This window comes from Ascaphus truei, chromosome 19, assembly GCF_040206685.1.
Source record: "Ascaphus truei isolate aAscTru1 chromosome 19, aAscTru1.hap1, whole genome shotgun sequence".
Lineage (NCBI taxonomy): Eukaryota > Metazoa > Chordata > Amphibia > Anura > Ascaphidae > Ascaphus > Ascaphus truei.
Window position 1 is genome coordinate 14382464 of NC_134501.1, and position 13450 is coordinate 14395913.

The following is a 13450-nucleotide window of genomic DNA, read 5'->3' on the forward strand; positions in this document are numbered from 1 at the left end:
CTGAACTTATTACACATAACTGCCTTTTTTCTCTCTGAGTGATGTGTAAAAGTATAGTAATAAGACAAGAGCTCAAAAGGCGAAAAAGCAAAAATGCGAGAAGCCTGCGAAGCAATTTCCACATGAAGGAAATCACGGCAAGAGAGTTTATTACACTTTTGGCAGGTTCATAAAGTGAATTGTTAAACAGTTCATTATAATGAGGCTGTAACATGTTATCCAACTTCAGTTTGGAAGAACCAATAGTGGAATTAGATTTTTAGTGTTGCAATTAAGGCAGAGTTCCATGTAATGCTTCTATGTAAGGAAGCAGGGGGTCTCCGGAGCTGACCTGGGGACCCCCTGCTCTCTCTCCAAGGAACTTACCTCCGTAGGTGCTCTATGGAGGTTTAAATCTCCCGCGTCCAAAGCCGGCTTGTTCTTTTAGGTGGCTCGGTGCCGTAGCTTTCAGGGAGCCTCTTAACTGGTGACGCAGCGTCATGATGTCACGGCGCCATGCGGTGTCACGTGATGGCAAAGCAGCACTATGCTGCATTACGTTTCCATGTTGTAGGGAAGAGCTCAGGGTCTCTGTAAGCGCGGAGCTCGGGCAGTGGCACCAACGGCAACGTTGCGTCACACGGGCCAATAGGAAGCCGCGTTAATGAAGTGGCGTCTTCCTATTGACTTTTGATTCCAAGAGAGATTTAAGCCTCCATATTGTTCACCCAGCTGGGCATGTTACCAGTAGCAAATACGGAGGTACGTATCTCGGGAAGCAGGGGGGCATTTCAGTTCTGGGGACCCCCCACTTCCCACCTATAAGAAAAAAACTCTTGGTGGAACTGCTCGTTTTGGTCATATTTTGCAATAAAACCAAAATATTCTCCAATATCTAGTAAGGAACCATCACCGTGTGGACGTTAAGATAAAATACACATTTTATACGAAGTAGGTAAAAGTCCAGACATCCTTTATTTGAGCATTTCACAAATAAATTACAAGTTTCTTTGCAACCACGTCATAAATCAAAATGCTTATTTACACCTCAGGAACCACAAGTAATTCAGCAACTGGGGTCCAGGGAGCTTTTAATAGAACCAGTAGCGGAATAACATGTGCTGAGAAAAAGATCATTTTATTGACTGTTTTATTTATACTTCTATGGAAAAGAAAGCAGAATAATTACCAAAAAGGGTTGCAAAATCAAGGATTTTTAAATAAAGTAATATGGTATTTCCAAATGTATTCTATTTTGGAGCTTCAGTTACAGCATATTTAACAGATATTCACTTTCACATCTCAACACAGCGTGATCTCTCTGTTGTGCGTATAATGTGCTATACCACATTCATTTAACCTCTTCAGGGCTTGAGGGGCCTGCAATGCTTTTCTGGTCCCTTCATTGTGGAAGGGGTTATGTTCTAAACATTTGTTAATGTACTGGACTGGTGTAATAATTAGTGAAAATATCATTTTAAATGTGAAAAGTGCATTCCTCCACCCCCCCCTACAAAGTACTGAATAAAGATACTTGCTGTCTAAAGCACTTTTGTTTTACTTCTGGTAGCCGTTCCATATCACTACATAGAAAGAACCTGCATGCAGTCACCACTGGTATGTAAACTATTGTTGGCACATTTCTGGTGATTTGGTCTATAGTTCACAATGGCCTCAGGGATCTAGGGGGAGTCATACAGATGAGGCGAGGCAAAGGGGGCGACAACTATCAAATAGTAGCAAACCCCTAATTGTGCATACAAGTAAAAGGTGCTTCATGCAGCTCTGTATAGGAACTTTATCCGTGAACAAGGTTGGTTACAATACCGTCCCCTACACCCATTTATCAGCTGTAATGTTGTAACTTACTGCATGTAGACGAGGCCAACGAATCTGCTCCATATACAGATGTGGTGTGCTTTATTGTTCTCTCTGCTGTGATATGTTGGGATATATTGTGATACAGAGTGCCAACACTGCAACTGAATCCTATGGAAACGGAGTTATACCAAGATGTCGAGTTTTGTGGGGGACATTGAAACTCACTACAAAACCTATGAAGAACGATGTATGTTACCCTAAATCAGATGAAATGCATTGGCCTTTTGGATAGATTGTACATCATTCATTCTATAGGTGAACCTGTTTATTGTTAGAGTATAACCCTTCCTCGTCAGAAGTCCTGCAACACATTGCACAACAAAAGGATTAGCTTATTTTGGCAAGAAAAGTACTTGAGAGAAACAAGAATGGTTTCTTGAAGGCAGACAGCAATTAGGTTAGCAAGGCTATTTAACAACATTCATTTTTTTTCCTATGGTACCAAGAACGACAAGATCTATAAATCATTAATAACTCAATTCCCTGGTCCTTAAATTTGCCTTTTCTCATTTAATACAATTTGTCCTTCGTTTAAATTATGTCTTTAAAAAAACCATATTGCTATAAAGTAACATTTAAATCACAAATACTAGTTGCTGGCAGTTGGTGTCTGCAGTTCAACACCAACAATTTTTGTTGCAAACATGTTACAAATCAATTCTACAAGGACATTCATGTTGCAGTGATAGCACCACTTGAACACTACACAGAAATATATTTCAGATCATTTAGAAGGGATCTAATGATAATACATGTAATCTTCAAATAGGCGTCTTTTAACCTCACATATTTGCTATGCGTTACAATCATTCCCCTAACAGTCTGCTTTATTTTCAAGTGAAACAATGCAATCTGTATTATTGTCTCCATGGGCACCATGCCAGAAAATTACCTTTCATTGCCCTGTTTTAATGCTATTTTATGCATACTAGTTGCTTCGCTTTCAGTTGCTTCAAGGACTTGAAGGTGAAATAACATTTTTCAGTTTCCCCAGAGCTAATGATGTGTGTTATATCATTTTCATTCCATTTCCATTAAACAGGACTTTCAGCTCCGTGACTTCTGTGACCCCTGTGTAGCTTTTGTGCTGCGTTTAGTTATTTGGAAATCTGGACATGCTTTGGCATCCTGAAATCCTGGGGTACTCTCTATCCCATAACCCAGTATTTGCTAGATGATGTACAATCTGCAGAGTTGGACAGCACTTTTATCCATTCACACAATTGGCTAAATTATTAGACACTTTGTGGGGGGTGTATCAAATGTATCAGTCATTAAACCCAGAGAAATAGGTGCTTGTGAGAACGCAGGTTACAGATATCCCGCCGCCTCTAGGCACAAATACAGATAAGCAATACTTACAACAAATGCCTTTTAATCATGGACTGAAAGGACATCATTGGGTTATTATCGCTTAGGACAGCGAGGAACAACTTAAGAGCCTTTCATTTCAAAAGTACTTAACATTTCTGGTCTCTGAAGTTATCAAAATATTTATGGGGTGGAATCGGAAAGCTATTACTAATGGCCCGCCCCGTCCAGTCGTTTCCAAACGAGTGAATGTAATTGTTAATATTACCTATTTAGTGCAGCTTTTTGTATTTTAAGACATCTTTTCTTGCCCTTTCCAAAACTGTTACTGGTAACCTCAGATGGTAGAAATGTAAGCAAATCATGATATTTAACATGCTCAGGGGGCAAGACACAGGCATTATACCAGTTAAACTCATGTAGGTATCTGGTAGGGGGAGGGGTCTTGTTGCTTTAATTAGTACCCGCATTTATTCTATTCCAGAATATTGCGGCTCGTATTCTTTAAAATAGCGAATAGAATTCTAGTACTGTGAGTGCCCTGCTTTCGCCGTCCGTGTATCTCTTGGGAAGGAACATGGCTAATGCACAGTTACAAATATTCAGATACCCTGCGTTCTGTATATATCCATTTTATATCCAACATAGCATCTATTTCTTATCACATTTGGTTTAGAGGAGACAATACTGTACTGTATGCACGTTCACTGCCAGATATGTTATGTATCAGCCTGATGTTTTTGTTGGTGGAACATGGCAAGTAGAGAAACATTTAGTTATTATACAGTCTGTTCTATAACATACCAACACATTTCCTGACCCATGTAGCACTCTCAAAAATGTGCGTTTCCGGATTTCAATGCACCTTAAGAAACTACCATTTAAGTACATACACTGCGTGGAGTATTCTTCAGGAACTCACATGCTAAAGACAGCGTACAGTACGACTGAAAAAATACAGTAGAAATGCTAATTAAAGAATGCAGCTGTAAATTTCTAGTTGCAAAAGAAAGCTTTTTTTTTTTTTTTTTTAATGGTGGAAAGACATCTCCCGCAGAGAAGGGGTTAACAAGTTCTAAGACACTTACTTTACCCTCGTTACTGTGGGACTAATTAAAAGCTGCCGTCTGTCACTAGTAGAATATCTTATAAAAATTTGGTGTGAGCTCTGATGGATTTAAATTGCAGTTCATGGAACGATATACTAATCTCAACACGTTTTATATGTTATTTTTTTGCATGTGACATGCTCACGGAATAAAAGATAACTTGGATTGAATTTAACTCTTTCCAAAGACTGAAAAAATATTTGCGGTTTACTTTTTTTTTTAACTCGTTTTTTTTTAACTTAATTGTGTGCGTGCATATGTACACTAAGGACACATGTGCATTGTTGGCGCTGCACCGATAAAGATTTCAAGATAACAATAGAAAAATACCCAGCAGAGGAAGCAAAAATAATGAAACTCTCACTGATCACAAATTTAATTGTAAAATCTGTCACTGTTTGTTCTGAATGTCGCTGTATTAATCACTTTAAGGGGCAAAGATCGATTTAGAAAATTCTGCTTTTAAAGCCCCACTGTGATTTGCAGTTTCTGTGTAATTCCTTGTCGCCGAGATTGCATATTCCCTGGTTAAGCACCTTAACCCTTCCAATCCAAAGAGGTGTGCAACTCGTTGCAAAAAAATCCATTGCATGCCCATTTGTACTGAAGGGGTTAATTATGTCCAGCGTGAGACTTGCCTGACCTTGAAAACGTCATCAACACATCTTGGCAGATAGAAACAAAATGTGTTTAAAATGCATGAAATGTGTTGCACAGGTGAGTGACTTTCAAAATGGAATCTTGGTGATATACATACATATATATACCTTTAGCACTGGGGAAGAAATGTATCAATGCATTATATGCGCCGCCAGCAAGGCAGAGGTTAAGGTACTGGGACTCTAATTATTTCTGACAGGCTTACACAATGTTTGAGCAATATCTTATTACATATTAGTCGCACTGAAAATGTATCGTTAATCTGTTACTTCAACATCACAGCTCTGCAATGCTTTCTTGTCATATACTGATTGCTGATCTTATTAACATGGACTCATTTAGCAATGCTTCACTGTATGTCTCAGTGCTTCGGTTCAATGCACACAACACGCTTTCTTGACACATGTTGGTTACAGCCAAGATCTGCGCCTTGCCCTAATGTGGTCTCGGGTCTGTGTTAGGATTAAGCACACGTACACACATATCTGACAAACATATTTTAGGTTGGGTAATCCGTACAGTGTGTGGGGTCAGAGGGTAGATGTCTCGCCATTCTGTTTCAAGCCGAGAAGGTCAAGTTCAAAGTCATTTTCTTTTATCGTTCAGCCCAAATTCTTATCGCACTTTCATCTTCAGCAAGGATCCGTTAATACACAGAATGCAGGAACAGACGATGTCAAGGAGTGGGGGTACCATTTTATAGACTAATTGAGGTTGCAAATTAAACTGAGTCTGGAGCAGTTGAGGCCTAGTCGTGAAGTAACTGTAAACTGCGATCTTCAGAATCCACTTTTTCCTCTTCCTGTTGCCATGGCAATGTAGTAGGCAGCTTAGAAAAGTCAGGAATTCTCACAGACCTAAGTGGAAAAAAAGAGCAGACATGCATTTGAATAGCCACATATAGCAAATTCAGCCTGAACGTGTTTACTGTTATATCGCATTTCTACAAGGATGCTGTCCCCTCTGTGAGTGAAGGGGTTAATAAGGCAGTATGATTCATCATGAAAATACCTGTTAGATAATAATTGAGATCTGAGTGATTAATGAACATTTTGCTGTGTGTGCGTATCTGGGTATATTGCAATGTCTTAACCCTTCGCGCACCAGACGGGAAGCGGCGTCAGAGTGCCATAGTCCCTCTGGCACAGCCGTGCAAACGAGGGATAAATCCGGGATGACAGCCGATCAGGTAAAAAACTTCTTTATTGAATGAGCGACAACATGGTGCAGAAAAGGATTTATCCCTCGTTTGCACGGCTGTGCTCCGCTTCACCTTCCCCCTCGGGGATTACTATCTGTAGTAATCGTTTGGATGTCAAGCCGCAAAGGTCACGTTCAGGCTGATCTCCCCTAAAGAATGAGTATTCCGTGGGTGCACAGGCGTCTCCAGCGTGCCACCCTCTGGGACACCCAGTGAATGGTGTACGGCGGCGCTACAAACAGGAGCGCAACACACAATCTATAATAAAGTGGAATAGGAGGCCGCCTTCCACACCGTCACAAGTGAGAGAGCAATAAGGTGACCGATTCTCCATCACGAGTGCTGGAGGAGCCAAGGTGCTCAAAGGGTTAAAGCCGTTTGCTAAAAAGAAGAAGCCTTAATAATCTTGAAGCAGAAGGTTACATTTCCCCTTGAACATAAAGAGGGATTGTAACACTGAATGGAGTGCATCTCGTGACTAACGTGTGCTCAGTAGGAGTCTCTGAACATGCATTAGGTGGGGATGGATGGCTGGTAAATAAAGCCCTAAAGGAAAATACTGATTCCACAATACTCTTAGCAGCCACAGAGGGTTGATGGGCCAGGAATAAAAGCTTGAGTCATTAGATAAATACTGCAATATTACAGCACATTATTACTGCAGGAATTACTATGTGCAAAGTCAAACCGCACAGGAAAGGAAATTACCGTGTACAGAAAAGAAAGTGGGAAATATGTATTATACATGACAAAGAAGGCGAGAAGTGAACTCCTTTTTTGCTTTAGAAAACACTGCAGGTATCTTTGAACAATGCACCACACCGCAACTTTCTTGCCGTTGATAATTATAATTACGTAAACTTCATTTAATAATGCATTTAAAAGTCATATTCTGATGATCCAGCCTTCCTTGTTCCCTGAGCATAAGTGGGGAATTATTAATATTTTTCATTTTTGTGTGGTTACTGTAGTTTTTGTCAGGCTGTTTTAATGCTTCCTCTGAACCCTGCAGTTTAAGGCTTAGCAGCTGAGGAATGTAAAAAGGCACAAAGATTCTAATGGGTGGGGATCGGGTCTGGAAGGATGGCTACTTTATGGCACAGTGCAGCGTTCTATTAGCTGTACTGTTCCTGGGGAAGTGGAAGATCGCTGCTGGTTGGAACACTTGAATAGCTAAACATGATCGCTCTTCTTCACTGTATGTGCACACAGGTATTAAAGGCCCTCACGGGTCCCATCTATGAAGAACTATTTGTCTACTAAAACGTATCGCCATCTGCCACCGAGATTGGGGTAAAATGTGTGTAGGTAGGCATGACTGATATATTGGCCTTAGGTAGAGCCGTATGTTATTCCCAGCAGTGATTTTCGTGCACAACTCTGAGGCTGCGCTTATAGCGACGGTGATGTCACGCTGCGGTCGCTGTAAAAATCGAATTGACTTGAATTCCAGCGATCTCGACCAAGCACCGCTCCATCACGTCGCTTCTACTATAAGCGCACACGACGGTGGCAATACATTTGTTTTTCCGCATCGCCGGCACTATAAGCTCAGCCTAAAGTCGCCGTTGCTTTCAAATGTCATTATAAATAATTGAATGTGTGTCACAGGGCACAGAGACAATACGACTTTGTCTTTCTGCCACTACAAAGTAGTATCTTTCAGGCTACGCTTATAGTGCCGGCGACGGTCGCTGGAAAATCAAATAGAGATGACTTCCAGCGATCGCGACCAATTCGTCGCACTTATTATAAGCGCACGCGACGGCGGCAATGCATATGTTTTGCAGCGACGTCGCGTCGCTGGCACAATAAGCGCAACCTCAATATGGGAACTCTGCTACCTGTCAAACAGACACCACATCCGATTAATTAAGTATTTGGTATTAAAGATGGTTAATTAAAAAAAAGTTAATTGAAGTAGAAGAGTGAAATGCTGCGTTAAAGATCCACTGGAAAAGAACACAATTCCCAATGCAGTCTCTTTTATTTCCAGCATCTTCTCTTATCCTAAACTCTTAATTTCTAGACCATCCTGATAACATCCCTAAACAGTTCACTCATTTGCACTGCTGCTACGTCATTCAACCCCAACGCCAGTGAATCAAACCCACACCTGATTATATTAGTTTATCGTCTTAAAATATAGCATGTATGTGATCCATGTGGATAAGGGAGAGAGTCTGGGATAATCTCTGTAAATTGAAATTCCCTTTTAATAAAGTACATGCATGTAACAAACTGTACAGTCTGCAAAGTTTCTCTTAATGGTTATTTTTATGAAACCCATAGTTTTCTTCAACAATCCTTTTTTTTTATTATTTCTACGCACTCCAGTGCCTCCCGACTCATAGATTACAATTAAATTGTTGCAGATGCTATTTTGGAAAGCTGAAGTACTTTGCACTAGTCAACAACAGTATTAAGAAGCATGAAAGTGAACACTATTACTTCATGCGCTGATGTGCCAGTACTTGGAAATAATTGCTCGGTGACAAAGATTGCAACAAATTTAGGGAAAATATGTCTTTTCTTACAGAGTGGCAATTCAGACGTTTGAACGGTCTGCTTAAAAGCTCGGCATTGTACAACGTTGGCACTGTGGCATTAGACTAGAATACTAATGTCCATAATATCTATAATAGCTAGGCACGTCTTTTATTCCAGCTGAGCAGCAGTGTGCAGCAGATACTCTGCAGCCATCACATTAGCACTTGGAACAAAACCGCCTTCAACATGCAGATTGAACAAGTGTCAGAATAAATTTGCCCCTTCCGTCCTTCTGCATTACAAACTTGTTTAGAAACCTATACTGTAGCATGTTTGCCAGCTGAAGATCTATAAAACACCTATATAAAACCTTCCCAACTGTTCTGACATTTGATTGATAACTTTTGAACGCCATGCAGAGCTATAAAACGCAGACTACATTAGCAGAGAAAAGGTTAAACAGACTTTAGCCGGAGTTTGTGAGCGGGTGCATGATATTAAATACAAATCAGGAACCTGTGGTTTTTCATCATCTCGATTTTTCACCCAACCTACAAGATGCCAAATACCAGTAATTGATCGTATGGGGAACTATTCTCCGTTAGAGATGGGCAACATTTTTGGCGGAATTTAAATCTGCCGCGGATTGGCCAGTTCCAGAAAAATCATGTCAAACTTGTCATTAATATTGTTTGTCTGTATGGAGGCGTCTGTTTCAGACCTGTTGCTGTGCGTTGCATTGTAATGAGCTCAGAAGCGTTTCAAGGCACTGAAGGGATTTAGAAATGGCATTACATTTTATTCTATTTATCCACGGAATTCCACGGGTCAGTCTCAAAAAGGCTGAGTTCTTTTTCTTCTCCCTATTGCTTAAAATTCGTCAGACAGAATCGGAATCCGTGACTTTGAATAATTATGGGAGGAGTAGCATATATAAATATCAATGTAAAAATGTTGCGCGGATTCCTTTGCACGAAACGCGTAGGTGTGTTATACCAGTCCTATTGCTGTGCGCCTGCAATAAAAACTGATCTGCTTGCTTGGGGATTTTTTTCATCTTGACCAAGATTGGATGTTACTTCTGCTGTGCTCTGTTACACACTTCGTTTCTGGATCTCTACTCCTACAGATTGCACGCTGCGGATGCCGGAAGCTGGCAGGTAACGGCCCATCGTGCTCTGACATAAGTCCTGTCAGCAGACTTATTCTGCTATATATACTTATTACCTTGAGTTGGGACATACATTGGGGTGTCATTGGTTGTGGGGGTCACGTGGACACCACTAGGCACTTATCTCACCAAGGTTATGCTAATCATGCTCTAAGTTTGTCTACCATCCTATCGACATCTGGACTGTTACATACTCATTCTCAAATTTAACATAGAGCCTTATGTGATTTTTTGGAGCACCACTTCTCACACTCTACATTGACATTGGGCTAAGCCTGCTGTCGACAAGCACTCCTATATCTTTCTCCATCAAAAATATACCCAATTGTGTCCTATTTTGTTTGTATGTAGCCTGTTTATTCTTGCTTCCCAAATGCATAATTTTACATTTATCTGTATTAAACCTCATCTGCCATTTATATTCCTAAGTTTCCAGTCTATCCAAGTCATTCTATAAATAAATGACATCCTGCTCTGACTCTACAACCCTACACAATTTAGTGTTGTAAGCAAAGATGGAGACTTTGCCCTCTATGCCAACCTCAAGGTCATTGATAGAATAATATAAAAAGCAGTGGCCTATGTACTGATCTTTGAGGTACTCCACTCACAATTTTAGCCCAACCTGCAAAGGTTGCAACTCTCTGTTGTCTATCCTAAACCCAGTTTTCAATCCAGGTGCAAATATTTTCACCCAGACCAATATAATGCTTAATTTATTTCTACGCGGTCTCGTTTCTATATGCCAGACAGCTGAGATTTTCTCCCACATGAAAAGGTTTTTAAAGACGTGTAGGAGGGGTGTACATTAATGGGGGTGGATGGACCTTTAAAATGTTAGATTTAAAAAACTGTTTCTTCAAATAATAATACAGTACGTTCAATGACAGACTCCGTGTGAACTGGAATACTCTGCATGTCTATATGGTGCCGGATGTCCATAGTAGATGCTTCTTTGTTTCTTGTTTGCCAGGTAGAACATATCCGTATTTACATAATGTGCTATTGCCTCATTCCCTAATAAAAAGGCTCAGACTGACTGCAGCTGCTTTTGAAACAAGCTGAGGAGGAAGATAAACCTATTTTATGAGAGACCCGGGCAGAATAACTGATAGAAAGTTTTAGTACTTGGCTAATGTCTGTGGCGTCTCTCCTATACAGCTGTACACTAAAAATTCAATTTATATTAATGAATCTGCACAAGAGTCACTCACACTCACACTAGGTGTCTCGCTCTTCTTTTGATGTCAGAACTGCTGAAATTTTCTTCGGGGGCCCACATCAAAAGAATACAGATCAGCACTAAAATGCCTGCCAGAAATTCCGAAATATACACAGGCGTCTAGATGTTACCAATAAGCAAAACCTCGGGGTTCCAAACATCCAAGGGATACAAATACAAAGGAATATTCATTACCTTTTCCAACTGCTTAACCCCTCACTGTCTAATTCAATGAAAACATCCTTTGTAATAGTATCCTATGCAATAATGTTCCTGACCAGGAGCATAAAAAAAAAAATCAGAGTACTAGGAAGCGAGCGTACTGAACGGATTTCCTGGTGCTGGGTTCATTTGGATCATGCGATCGGTATGGGATGTTTGTATATGGATCAGACTTCGCCCCCTCTGCAGAAGTAACGTAGTCAGGGAATAGAAATAGACCCCAAAGTGGAGCGCTGTCACGTGGTTTTATTTCTTCAGGTTCAATGAATACATAGTAGATGAGGTTGAAAAAAGACAGACGTCCATCAAGTTCAACCTATGCTAGATTTAGACGACAGATACTTATCGTATATTTGTATTTACAATATATTGATCCAAAGGAAGGCAAACGCAAAACCCCACTGACATATCATCCAATGCTGTCTCATAAGGGGAAATCAGATTTCTCCCTGGATCAACATCCTTCCCATGTTTGCTTATTTGGTATATCCCTGTATACTTTTCCTATCTAATTGAATCCAATCTTAACCCCATCAACAGTGAGAGAGTAGAAAAGCATGGCATAGGAGTGAGGAAGGAACTGCAGGGCTATTGTCACGGAAGACCAGACAACTTACACAGGGATCCCAGCACAAGGCCGATTAAGGGGTTAAATAAACGGGTTTATACTGACAAAAGCCAACAGGGAACATCACAAGCATAAAACACAGTTAAAACACACCATGCTTGCCTACTCGCTGGCTGGTGTCACAGGCATAACAGAATCTTCTCACCACCCGTGCCACCCCTGGCCAGTAGAAATTCTGTATGGGGTGAACTTTCGTGTGGGTCCCCCCCTGATGACCAGCTAGCAGGATTGCATGGGCAAAGCGTAGAAGCTAGGTCCAGTATGCCATTGGTACAACTAACGGTCTAGTCCCTGTTTAACGTAGGTTTGGAGCAACAGGGGTTTTGACCCTGTACGAGAGTACGTGCTGCCACAGGAATAGCTCGGATCTGGGCCCACAGGCAGTATGGGTAGCGTGCAGCCTCATGCCCTCCAAGTCCGGGTCCAACCGCACAGCTACCTGAAACGCACTGCTCTGTTCTGTACCGATGTCCCTAGTCACACAGTCAGGGTTAGGGGGGTCAGTCACATCAGGTTCTCCCCAGCTTACAACCCTGGTCTCCAATGTGACCTCCATAGGTGTTGGCTCCAAAATCCTGGGAGTGATGGATTCGGGTTCTTCTTCCCGAATGGTAGGAGCCTCTTGACTGGCAAGAGCCTGGCCCTCACTGTGGGTAACTGCTGTGACCTGTCCGCCTTCTTCCTCAAAGTTGCAGACAAGACACCCCAGGTCGTTGCCCAGCAAAATATTGCAGTCCAGCTGGAGGAGCATCCCCACATATCGGATCCATCAGGCACCTTCACATGCATGCCCTCACCAGGCGATATGCCCTGAGCTGACCATATGAGGTCGTACCAGAGTAACGAAGGCCCCAGTTAGGCTGGTAGGGCCAATGTGGTCAGCATATTAAAGGTTAAGCCCTAAGGGGAAGGCTATATGGCCATATTTGGAAATCTACATCATCAAGTGGGCTGGAAAGGCCAGGAAACACTTCCATCCCCCTTGATTATGTAAATGCCCAAATATGGTCATATAGCCTTCACCTCATGATGTAGAGCCTCATATAAGGGCATCTACATCATCAAGGGGAAGGAACTACGGCCTGCACCTCTTACCTTCAGTGAGCAGGAAGACACAGACAGGCAGAGAGATGCAGAGACGGGACCTGCACAGCTCATCTGAAATGCGAGTATCATTTTTCTCTCCCTGCAGATGGCCCAAGAGGAAGAATGTGTCGGGGTACCATTCAGAAGCATGAAACCCCACAAGTTAATCCTCTGGGAAACTTACTGTCCTCGGGCTGCGAGAGCTGTAGCCACAATGCTGCAGCATCAGAGTGTAGTGCAAATCACGGCACAGAGGACAGTAAGTTTGGCTACATCTGTATCACCACAGCAGTTATCCGGCTTAAACTCAAACCTGAGGTTTGGGTCTGATCCCCAACTGACTCAGGTCCCAGTGAATTTACCAAGGTGTCCTAAAGCACTTTCACATCCCACAGCCGATTGACCCATCACAGGTGAGCCCTCGCTCTGTGACCGGCGTATTAGCCATGCTGCGATTGGTCGGCAGCTCGCCTCCATAGTTTTAAATGGA

General features: G+C 41.7%; 1 protein-coding gene across 2 annotated transcripts in view; it reads right to left on the bottom strand.

The window, feature by feature from the left end:
• Window positions 1-931: 931 nt before the first annotated feature.
• The window catches only part of CDH13 (cadherin 13), a 423340-nt gene continuing 410821 nt past the window's right edge, over window positions 932-13450 (bottom strand). For both annotated transcript variants that reach the window (XM_075576708.1, XM_075576709.1), the window contains one exon: window positions 932-5797. In XM_075576708.1, the coding sequence (XP_075432823.1) occupies window positions 5790-5797 (8 nt within the window). In that variant the 3' untranslated portion in view covers window positions 932-5789. The remainder of the gene's footprint in view (window positions 5798-13450) is intronic.